General features: G+C 52.7%; 1 protein-coding gene across 1 annotated transcript; it reads left to right on the top strand.

Annotated features, from left to right (window-relative positions):
• Positions 1-310: 310 nt before the first annotated feature.
• Positions 311-3,600, top strand: LOC149862200 (maestro heat-like repeat-containing protein family member 2B). The gene is made up of 7 exons (XM_090053869.1): positions 311-331; positions 563-679; positions 1,674-1,826; positions 2,177-2,203; positions 2,481-2,612; positions 3,022-3,101; positions 3,477-3,600. The coding sequence occupies exons 1-7, from the start codon at positions 311-313 to the stop codon at positions 3,598-3,600; spliced, it is 654 nt and encodes a 217-aa protein (XP_089909995.1).
• Positions 3,601-12,083: the final 8,483 nt, after the last annotated feature.

The following is a 12,083-nucleotide window of genomic DNA, read 5'->3' on the forward strand; positions in this document are numbered from 1 at the left end:
CTGGCCCAAAGGGAGCTGCTCCGGGGGGATGTCTCTCTACCTGTAGTTGCCAGTTCCCTGCAAAGAGTGGGGCCAGTTGATGGGTGCTGGGTGCTGAAGCTGGACTCTCTTGGTCCTTCCTTGAGATGGGTGTGTTTCTGGGCTGTTCTTGTCCTGAGAAGCAGGCTGCTGAGTTACTAGCTCTTTGGTGATATTGGTCTCCTTCTTTCAGACGTTCTTATATAAGGCACTTGGTGCCACATTGGTCTCTTGTCAGGAAGTTGCCTACATGACATCCCAGCTCCAGAAATCTCTGAGGGGCATAGATTAAATGGACACTTCTGAGAGAGAGGTGAGGACCCTGTTCACTCCAGACATGGCCACGTCTTCCCTGACTCCTCCGTGTCCTCACATCTCTGTTGATGGTTTGCTGCATGGCTTTCCCTTGTCCTTCCCCTTGGACAGCCCCCTCGCTTGCTCCAGGTCGGATGGGCAGTTGTAGTATCAGGGCAGATGGGGAGGACTCTCGGGTCTGTTAGCTAGCAGGTCAGGCTCACTCACCAATGCATTTCTTGGATTCCAGCAAGTCGTGCTGGCTTTCTCAGCCAAGGGCCACCTGGACCTCACCCTGAGGATCCTGGAGGACTTTGGTGCTGCCATGAGTAAAGTGCAGGTGTCTGGGATTGTCAGCCTCCTGCAGGTAATGGAGCTGGAGGGTTTCTAAGACTTCCTTCTCCTATAAACCCTTGAGAAGAATATCTTGGCAGTGACTACTCTCTCTGGTAACACCCTCTCCCAGGGGATGTGCTCCACATCAGAGGTCTGGTAAGACGGGGAGAACAGTTTCTACTATTCACATTTTTCGTGTCTCATGTTAATGGGTCAGCAGTCAAACAACCTCTTTTAGGTACTGAGGCAACTACATGTGTTGTTCACCCAGAGAAAGAGGTTGTGTATTTTTCACATCTTGCAGTTAGCTGTAGGAGAGGAGACATGAGCCCTATTGCCCAGCCTGAAACGGCCAGCTCCAAGTGCATAATCCACATGTACCCCCAGCTCCCTGGGCAACTTCTGGAGAGTCCAAAAGCACCTACATGTTTGCTGGAAAACGGGGCCTGAGGTTCTGCTCTAGGGCTTTCCCAGTCCAGCAGACCACTTACAGTTGTTTGAGCCCAGGCCCCATGCAGCAGGTTGTTCATGGTAACCCAAACACCTGCTGAGAGATTCAGCTTTTGCACCAAGCACAGCAGGCAGGGCCTCCTTTGCAAGCAGAGACCTGCAGGGGCCCTCCCAGTGCATTGTGTCCAGGGACTGTCTATGGCCAAATGCATGAGGAGGCCCTGGAGCAAAGACTGGGACCCAGGACTCCACCCCTCACCCCCTGCCTCGCCAATAGGCCTGCTGCCCATCAGTTCCCATCCAACTCTCACCCACCCCTGCCCCAACTTGCACGGCTCAGTGTGGCACTGCAGCTCTCTCTGCCTGAGTCACCTGGGTGCAGGATAGAGATGATGAGGCCTGGGTGCATCTGAAACAAAGCACTGAGAATGGTGCTGTAAGAGCTGTGGGTCTCCTGGGACTGGCAGAGAGAGCTGGTATCGCTGATGGGACAACTCTTCGGTCAGCAGCGATTCCTGCTTGTGGGGCAGAAGGCATGGGAAGCTCTGGTGTGAGTGTCGTGTCACCCCCTGCAGGACTTTCACCAAGGGAGAAGAGCCAGGACCCACAGGGTCTTGATCCTGGCCTACAGGCAAATTGCTGTCCATGGCCCCCAAATGCAGCTGCTCTCCCACATAGAGTGTGACATGACCAGGAGGGTCCTGCAGCACTACATGAGCAGCTGCCAGGTAAAAGTCTGGGAGTGCACCATGGTGGGAACAGGTTTGCCATAGGACTGATGTCTCATCTGTACCTGGGTGCCTAGAGAGGCTCTGATTGTCTAATCCTCCCCCTGAACTCATGCCTGTGATGAGCATCCACATTAATCCTTCTGGGATGATGTGTAGTGGAAGGGATCCACGTATGGAGAGTGCTGGGATAGATGCTCCTGACAACCTGTCCTGCTCTGGCCGAGTTGCGCATTCATGCCCTTGCGCTGCTCCACACTCACCAGCCCAGCCATTGTTTGGACCTGGCAGTGTGCTGTGCTCCGGGGCCATCCCAGGTGCTGACAGTAATTTTGCATTTCATTTCCCAGGTGCTTGGCATCACCATCATCAATAAGGTACATGTTGAATGACCCAGCCAGCCTCTGCTCATGCACTTCCCAGACCCTAACTCCCTGTGCCAAGTGCATGAGGCATGATGACCTACTGCAGGCGAGAGTCCCTGCTGCTGCCATGCATCTTGTCTGAGATGGGTGTGAGCCTTTGGCTTTGTGGGGCCTGTAGACATCTCCCAGGGATGCACATGAGGCTGGATTTCATCCCTGATCTTTACCTTCTGGACCTTGGTTCTTCGCTGTTCTTCACCCCATCTCTTTGTTCCCCCATGAAATTCAGGACCTGGACTTAAAGCTGGCCGTGATCCAGTCAGTTACTGAGATCAGCTGTGCCATCCATGCCATCCAGGGCACTGACAACTCCCAGAGCTTCCAGTTCATGTACAAAGAGGAGACCCTGGGGTACATGCTGGCGAGTGGGGAGGAGCCCTGGGGCCCAAACGGCAAAGGACCTGGTGGGAACCTAACAGGACTGGTTTTCCTGGGAGTGGCTGTTCTGTCTCTTGGCTGTGATGGGATTATTGGAGTCTTATGAGAGGACTGCTTAGGGTCCAGAAAGCTGGCACCCCTCGAGGCTTTCTAGGCACAGCTGCCTTGTGGCCTGCTCTCGGGGGGCCACCTGTGCATGGTGAGTGGCTGGGATACAGCTCTGTGCCCCTGCACTGATGCCATTGTCCTGAGCAGGATTCCTGGGCAAGTGCCCAGCACAGACCAGGCTCTGCTTATGGCCCACCTGGCAGGTCAGCCTGGTGGGTTTGTGCGGGGAGACTGCTTTCCACATCTATTTTTGCCTGCATCACATCTCTGTTTCTGCCTTTTAGAACTTTGTGAAAGAGGAACCGATGGATTCCCTGGCCTCTCCTGTTCGCCTCAGGGCCATGCTTGCCATTAAGCACCTGAGGTAGGTGATTCCTGCCCTGGCTGTTGGTGCTGGGATGCCCTGTTCAGAGATGAGCTCCTTTCTTAACTCTCTGTTGCTCTTCCTGTCAGATGAGCTGAGAGACACATGCAGGGATCAGCTCACAGGCTGCTCTCCCTGCAGCTGGGGTCAGAAGGGTTTGAATGTGTTTGATTCACTTGGGGATTTGGATTGAAAGACCTGGAGGTGGTGGTTGTGGGACAACAGGGAGTGCAAGGAGCTTCTCAGCTGCCATGCCCAGGGGTGTCTGGATTTTGTGTTCTAGGTTCAGATCATATTTTAGCACTAGACCCACTTTCCCTTGGGGCTGGCAGCCAGTATGACTTAGGGCTTTTCTTCCTCTCTTTGCTCTGCCAGCAAGGTGAAGTCCTCACTGAGTCTGGATGCAAATGGGAACATGCTGGATAACTGCCTCAAGTGCCTTCTACCGCTTCCAGCTGTGCAGTACGTGAGACAGGAGAGTGAGACAGCTCAGTACTGATTCCAAATACAGGTACACCTAAACAGCTGTCTTCTGACATCACCTGCTGGGACCTGCTCCCCAGTCTGCCCTGGGTCCTGGCAGTCACCCCTGCCCCCCCTAGAATGGTTCTGGGTTTTGCGAACACACTCCAGCTGGTTCCTTTCCCCTGCGCCATGGTCACACCGAACTTAGGCCAGCTGGGCTGAGTTTTTAACCCAATCTGACCTCTCCGAATATCTGTACCTAGGCTGGCTACTGGGAGAGCCCCACCTCCTGGTTAACATGCGGTAACACCTTTGCCCTGAATTCAGCAGCAGTGCCCACCTCACTGCCCACACAACCCCACCGAAAAGCAAGATGTCCAACCAAGCAGACACACGATTCCAAAGCTACAAGGCTTCACCCTCCTCTCTCTCTGCCGTGTTCAGGACAGACACCACAACAGCCACAAGAATAAAGAACATAATGTATAGACAACATGCGTGTGCACACATGTACACATAGCAGCTCACTCTCAATTTGAGCGGGGCGTCAGGCACCCAAAGCAAAAGGTAGAAATTACACGGGGCAGGGTAAGCTCATGATTTTCATCCTGAGTCAGTACCCTTCCCCAACGGCTTTTAGAAATAGCCTCAAGTGCTTGGGTGGCCATGACCTGGACTTCAAGCGAGGAATCCTCCTCCAGAGACCTCAGAGTTGGAAGGAGAGAGGGAGACATTCATGAATAGGTGCTCCCAACTCAGGGGAGCACTGGCCACTCATGCGAGCAGTGCCACAGACAGGTCATCCCTGGGAGACTGGGCTCAGGTGTGATGTGGGGGTGGGCAGTGCACAATGCATGCAGACTTGTGGTCTCCCTGGGTCCCAAGCTACAGAAACACTCCCACACAGACGTGGCTGGGGGTTTTCCATTGGCAGCTTCCTACATTCCCAGCTGTGGGAATTGCTGATGCTGGACACAGAGCAGCTTTCCTGCCCAAGGAGGAAGGTTGAGAGTCCCAGCAACTTCCACAGACAACATTCTCCTGCCTCCTTCACCAAAAACCTTCCCAACAGCTGCCATTGCCAAGGGGATGTGACTGGGCACTCAGACCTGGTGTGCACCAAGCCCAGCTTGTCTTGGTGTGCACCTGATGGAGGAGACCTGACAGACAGGCTGCTCAGGGGGGATTGGCAGTGGCACCCAGTGGTTACAACTTCCCCCAACCTGAGGACCAAGGGAGGCAGAACCCGGGGCACCTGTGGCTGTGGGGAGGCCTGGGCAGGACAGGCAGGAGATGCAGGGATTCAGTTCCTCCCTGCTGCACCCTGCTGCTCCAGGGGAAAGGAGCTGCCTGCTCGGGGCCAAGCTCTCTTCGGCTGTCCTCAGGGCAGAGCTCATGCATTGGGCTGCAGAGCAGGATGAAGGCTCAGTCCCTGCAGCCTCTCAGCTTCTTCTGGGCTCCAGAAGGGAAGGGCAGGGGCTGGATTTCTGACTTACAGCTCTGCAAGTGTGCAATGTTCAGCCATTGGGCACTCTCTGGGCTGCTGTACTCCAGAATGATGCCTAGACACACAATAAGGAGAACAGATCAGCTTCCCCCAGTCAGGACGCAAGAACAACTCAGCCCAGAGGCAGGTGTTTGGTTCCCCTGTGCTGTGTATGCCATCACAGGAGGTTACAACCAACACACTTCCTGCATGCTGTGGCCTAGGAGGCCTCTGCCCCTTCCCATCTGCCCCTGCCATGAAGTGGTGCTAAACAATCCTGAGCTGTGCTGGGCGACCATGTCCCAGACATGTCTCCATCACTTGGGACAACTAAATCACGGCCCAGGGCTTCTCTGCCACCCCGCAGCTGTGCTGTCTGGTTGACTCCCTCTCCACACCAGGCTTGCAACACTGGGAGCATCATGCTTTCCAAATCTTTTCTGGGGAACCTGAGGCACAGGCTGATTCACAGCCTGATCCTGCTCAGGAACATCTTTACCAATCCTTGAGGGAGGGTGGGGGGAACGTAAAAGGGCCAGGTATTCTCTCTTATCAGTAAAATTGATCACTGCTGCCTGGATCTCTGGCCAGGTGCTTGTATAATACTTCCTGGTACTATAGCAAAGACCTTCCAGGAGTGCCAGTTTTTCTTTAGCCTGGAGGGAACCAAGGACATGCAAGCTCCCTCTGGTGAGAAGTGTTCTCACAACACTTGCTGGTACAGATCAGGAGGAAACAGGAGCACCAAGGAGCAATCTTGTCCTGTCCCATGCCCTGTGGTCCTGGACCTGAACCTTGCAGTTATTGGCACTGTGCCTCAGTTCCCTCCCTCCATCCTACAAAGAGCCCTGCCCTCCTGTCACTCACAAACTCACTCACCAAGTGCCTGCAAAGGTCTTGCAGCAGCAAGTTGTTTTTCAGCTGTCCTGACCCCTGGGCATAAAAGGCCAGCACTGCCTGCAACCTTCTGAGGCCCAAGTAAGGGCAGCAGAGGCCCACAGCTCTTCTGCACTCCTGAAAAACACGGTCACATCAGATCTGTATTCCCTGCTGACTGCTGAGCTGAGGCCAAGGCTTGCCTCTTGACCCAGGACTGTGCCCAGGCCAGGAACGGGAGGGTCTGGCCAAGAGAAGCCTGGCAGTAGATACAGAGGAGTGGCTGTGGGCAAAGGGAGGACTTCTCCCGCCTTTCAGGTGGCACCTGCAGTTAACCCCCAACTCCCACTCAGTACAGTCATGCGGGGAGATTTCCTGCATGCACATGGGGTCGGATGTGCTACCTGCCCTGGACCTGGGAGGAATCCCTGAGCTCAAGGAGCTGCCTGGATGAAGCCACCCCAGTGGGAAGGGGATGGTCACCACAGGATGCAGGAAGGGCAGAGCTGCCCTAGAAGTCCTTCCCCTTGCCCCCCCAGGAAATAGTGCTTTGGGGAGGTGGGAGTTGCCAGAACCTGGAAAAACCCCAAATTGTACACTAAATGTAAAAAACCTACTATAGCATATTTTAATTTTATTACGAAAAATATTTTTGTCAATGACTTTTGTTTGCATACTGTAGATAGAGGGGATTACATAACTCAAAAATAAGTTCTTAGTCTTGTATATTCTGGGGGTGGTGTTGGTGAGGTGTGGGTTTGGGTGTGTGTGTTAGGGTGTGGTGGGGTATGTATGTAGTGGGGTAAGGGGGTGGATGCATGTCCTGGGGTGTGGGTTGAATATGTGGGTGTGGGTGTTTGTGGTGGGGTGTGGATGGGGTGTGGATGTGTGTGGGTATGGGTGTGTACCGTGGGATGTGCGAATGGTAGGGTGTGAGAGTTTGTGAGGGAGTGTGGCTGCGTGTGGAGGGGGCATAGGGTATGTTGGGGGTTGTCTATATGTGGGGATTTGGTGGCAGGTGTGGGTGTGTGGGGTTTGTGGGGTGTGAGGGAGGGTGGCGGGTGTGGGGACCACCCCTGCACTTCCCCCACGGTGCGGCAGTAGGCAGAGCCCCCATGGGTCCGTGCTGCTGCCAGCCCCAGCCCCATGCTCTGTGTTTCTATTTAGCTGCAGCCTGGAGCCAGCAGGAGACTGGGGAAGCGGAGCAGATCCCTGGGGGCTTCTGCAGCAGCAGCAGCCCTGCACAGAAACTGCAAGCTGACTGGGCTGGGCCCTTTGACCCGTAAGAGTTGGAGTGAGGCAATAGGGTGTGTTTTGGGCTGTGTGTACACGTGGGTGCCTTGCTCCCACCCTCGGGGGTGGAAGGGCTGGGTGAGGTGCAATTTGTTGGTGGGCACCACAGGCCAGATGAAAGTGCTTGGCAGGCTGGATGTGGCCCACAGGCCATATTTTGCCTACCCCTGCATTAATTTATACCAAATGCATCAAGGGCTACCCCAGCCAAAAGGAAATCCAGGCCAAAGAGGGAGAACAAGTCTCCTTTTCCATGCTAGTGCCCACACTGAAAAAGACTCTGTTTTCCCTGTGGCAATGAAAATGATTATGGGGCTGGGACACATGACTTCTGAGGAGAGGCTGAGGGAAGTGGGCTTATTTAGTCTGGAGAAGAGAGGATTGAGAGAGGATTGAACAGCAGCCTTCGACTACCTGAATGGAGTTCAAAAGAGAATGGGGCTAGACTGGTCTTGGTGGTGGCAGATGACAGAACAAGGAACAATGGATTCCAGTTGCAGCAAGGGAAGTTTAGGTTAGATATTAGGAAATATTTTCTCACTAGGAGGGTAGTAAAGCACTGGAACAGGTCACCTAGCGAGGCTGTGGGATCTCCATCCTTGGAGACTGTTAAGACCTAGGTAGACAAAGCCTTGGCTGGAGTGAGGTAGTTGGGGATAGTCCTGCTTTGAGCAGGGGTTGGACTAGATGTGACCTCCTAAGGTCCCTTCCAACCTTAATTTTTCATGATTCTATGATTTGAATAATGGATAAGTTTTGCTTCAGTTAAGTTGAAAGATTTAATTCAAATGTTGACCTTCTTTAACCTTAAGGTACTTTTTTAAAATTTTATTATAAATGTATTTTGTTAGTGTTTTCTCCTGCAATGTTTTTGGAACCTTCTCCTCTGGAAATGTCTGTGCTTTATGTGATCAAAATTGCCTAGGTCGCTTTTCTCTGGAAGAATTCCCATGTTCTTCAGAGTGTTTTCATTCTGAGGAAACCATCTTTTCCCTGCAGAAATCCATCTTGGAGAAAGGGTCACGATGGGCTCTGCTCTGGGATTGTGCAGGAGCAGGCCATACATACCTGGAGTAGCCTCTATTGGTTCACTTCATGCCCTTACAGGTGCCAGACAAGTGCATGCAGCACATGGTAGAGGCCAGTTCTCACCGGATACACTCCACTGCATGCAGTGCTGGCTGTCTGGGCTCACTGGGCCAATGTACTAGTTTGGGGAACTTGAAACCATGGCTGATCATAACCATATTGTACCACTGTCATTTTAAAAAGTCCCTGTTGCATCCTCTGGCAGAGGCAGAAGAGGAAAGTTTCAGTTGTACCCACCTATTGCCCCATCCACAGCTGACTCAGTCTTAAGCTGCAGTCATATTGCCCCTAGGTCTTTCAAGAATAAGGTCTAGAAGGATGTCCAGACAGGGCAGCAGGGGAGTGAGTGGTGGACTTAATGTTCTGATTGGTGCTGTGTGTTATATCGTGTATCTTCACAGTGGTGAGGAGAGGAGAGTAGCACAGAGAGCAGCGCACAGCTCACATGTGTGGTACTTCATTGTTCTGGGCAGAAATCAAAACTGATGCCTAAGGAGGCATACCCCAGCCCCATTTAAAGAAACCGTACCACATATAATGACAGTACGAAGGGTGACCATACATCCTGGATTCACTGGGACAGTCCTGGATTTCATAGGCCATCCCAACATCCTGGCCAGTTGGTGAAAATGGAAAGAAGAGTCCTGGATTGGCACCACCCCACCCACACTGTTTGGCTCAGCTCTTCCCGAGCAGTGGCTGGGAGCAGTGGCAGGCTGGGCTGGGCACCACTCCTCCTGCCTGCACTGGGGATTGGCTGGGGAGAACATTGTCCTGCCATTTCCTTATAAATAATATGGTCACCCTAACAATACATCACACCTGGGTGCTTGGGGGATGCTGGGCAGATGGTTGAATGGAAGAAGGCTGGGAGGAGGAAGGTGGAGAAGGATCAGTTGGGAGTAAGTGGGAGAATATAGGGTTAAGTGGATGAATGAGTGGCCAGCAGGGTGACTGGATGAATAAATGGCTCCAGCCTACACTTCAGAGCTCACTCCAGGCATGAGGTCCCATCCAGCTGAAATATCAGCAATGTGGTGAAATCTCAGTCTCACAAGCCAGGGCTCTGGCACATCCTCCAGTGGTCGTACCCTGTCCGAGGCATTCCCCACAGCTATGCACACCCAGTACAAGCAGTGCCTGGAGCTATGCAGCATGGCACCGGGGCCTGCACATGCAGTGTTCAGCCTGAGTGCAGCAGGAACAACCAGACAAGCCAGCCGGGCATATCTGGACCTGAGCTGTGGCAGCTCACAATTTGCCTCTCACCTGGCTGTGTGGGTTATCTCCCCCTTGTCTGTTCAAAGGTTGTTGCAGTGATTGCTGTCTGGTGCCTGGTCCAAGTGTCCCTTTGTTCCTCCATGCAAGGAGGGTGAGGCTGGGGGCGACCACAGCTGAAAATGTTCTTTATACATAGTGCTCCAGTATAGGGCTGGCCCCGTGTGTCCATGTTGGGTCTTCAGCTTCAGCTGCGGATGGGCAGGAAATGGAAAAGGCGAGGCCTTCAGGAGGCCTAGAGTGACATGTGCAAAGCCCTGGGGGAGCAGGGCAGGGTGTCACATCTCCCTGAGACCCGCACAAACCTCAGGTTCAAGCTTGCCTCAAGCCCACACACAGGGCTCTGCAGATCACACGTTGAAAACCACTGATTTAGTAGTATCTGGTTTACTTCTGAGAAAGGCCAGGTTTGACTGCTGTGGGTTATTATGACTGATTGTGACGTGAGTCACTTGCTTAAAATGTGTGCTGTTTATTTTTCCATGAGGTCCCTGACTGACTGATGAAGATTGCCAGAAGAGCATGGTCAACAGGTTAAAGAGGAGGCTGGAGCCCTGGGTCTGAGGGCTGGAGACAGGGGTGAGCACTTGAAGGTTGGACTGGAGAGGATCTTGCAAGGAGCTGGAGGAGGGAAGTGCAGGTGGCAACTGCTGATGTGTGGTCCATGTGCTGGGAAGTGCAAGGAGAAGGGAGGAAGACAGTACTGGAGAGGAGCTGGGACAAAGGATGGGAGAGACTAAGGCATGTTTTAACTGTGAGGCAAAAGAGCCAGAGGAGAGTGAGCATTCAAATGAGTCACAGCGGGGCTAAGGCAGGTGGAGGCAGGCAAAACATCCTGCTTCCCACTGACTCTGCTGGGCACATGCTGGGCTCCAGCAGGTTGAGCTGGCCTTCCCCCTGGCTGGAGACAGGGCCCGTCCCAGCGTGCAGTGTGCTGGTTAGGAATGAGGGGACCAAGGAGGAAGTCGGGCTTCTGGAAAACTCAGGGGATCCAATAAGGACAGCAGCTGCTACAGGGCTAGACTCACCAAGGCATCAGAAATGCAGCTGCTGGGGACTTTGAAACATTGATCTGCCTCTACTGAGCCCTCATTCTAGCCAACAGCTCTGAATTTGGAACTAGTGTATCTTCTATATCGAATCAGTACCCAGGAAGACACAACTCTAAACTAAGCAACGGCCTGATTTATGCACGTCAGCATCACCTCTCCCCCTCAGACTAGTCCTGTGTCTTGATGATTTTCCTAGCTCTAAGCAGACAAGCATCCCCGTGTGCAACAGGAGAGCACTACGTACTGAGTTTCTTCCTCGTGTTTTGTGGGATTCTGCTCTGGCACGGATTACTTTTTTGCTGCAGAGCTGGGTTGTTGGCAATGACTGTGCTGGATCTCATGGACACATTGAGTTCTTTTAGCTTATGGGTGACCCCTCCATGGAAGAGCAGGAGATCTTGAAGTCAGTACCTCATCTGCTAGTAGGACAAGCCAGGAACCGCGATTACTTTGTTTGGCAGATGGCAGTCAGAGGACTGGGCAGTGTAGTACATGGTGCCCCTGCATATATGTGGTTGAAATCCCTCTGCACTCTCTGGAACGAAGCTTGACTGTAGAAACCAAACAATGAGGCAGGGCTGAAAGAGTGGACAAGAACATGAAATATATCCAGTGTTGCTCTCTCGCCCCTTGTGATGTCTCTAGAGACAGTTGGGTGTGAGAAGTGTAATATTGGTGCACAAGTGACTGCCTTGAGTCTCACAGGCATACGAGAACATAGCTGTGGGGGTCTGCTTGGTCAGATAAAGTCCTGAATGCTCTGTGAACAATGGGGAAGCCCAGAGATGAGGATCATAGGCACTGATCAGTGTATCATGTCTTCTGTTTGTACAGTTGAAAAAATACCGGCCCCTCATCCTGAAAATGTTGTTCCAGGCCTCGTTTGTGCCATCTCATAATGAAGTGATGCAGGAGGGCATGAAAGTGCTGACCAATGTCCTCAGCCACCTGGGGACAGGTGCAGGCCCCCTGGTTTTGGCTGTTGGCACACACCTCAGGGCCTTTTTTGACCATGTGAGTGAGCAGCACTCCCCATCCCCATTCCAAAGCTCTTCATTCTGGGCCATTTTGGAGGTGTGAGCTGCACTTGCTGCCCCTTGTTCTTATCTCCTTGAAACCTGGCAGGCTTCATGGCCTCAGCAGGGGCTACCATGCCTCCAGTTTTCACTCTGCTGTGCCTTAACACACACACAACACAAGTTTTGCTTGTCTGCAGCTTGAGGTGCAGTTCCCTCCAAACCCCTGCACTGATCTCCTTGAAACTTAGCTGGCTTTGTGGTCTCAGCAGGGGCTACCATCCCTGCAGTTTTTCACCCCTCTGTGGTTAAAAACCATGCTAATAGTTTACTTCACAGTGTCATTAAGCTTATGCACAATAAGCACCACAAAATAACCGTGTCAGTGCTACTGCACAATAACTCTAGTTTCTGCATATTTAATTAG

This window comes from Crocodylus siamensis, chromosome 6 (genome assembly GCF_052110815.1).
Source record: "Crocodylus siamensis isolate JL-2025a chromosome 6, ASM5211081v1, whole genome shotgun sequence".
Taxonomy (NCBI): Eukaryota; Metazoa; Chordata; order Crocodylia; family Crocodylidae; genus Crocodylus; species Crocodylus siamensis.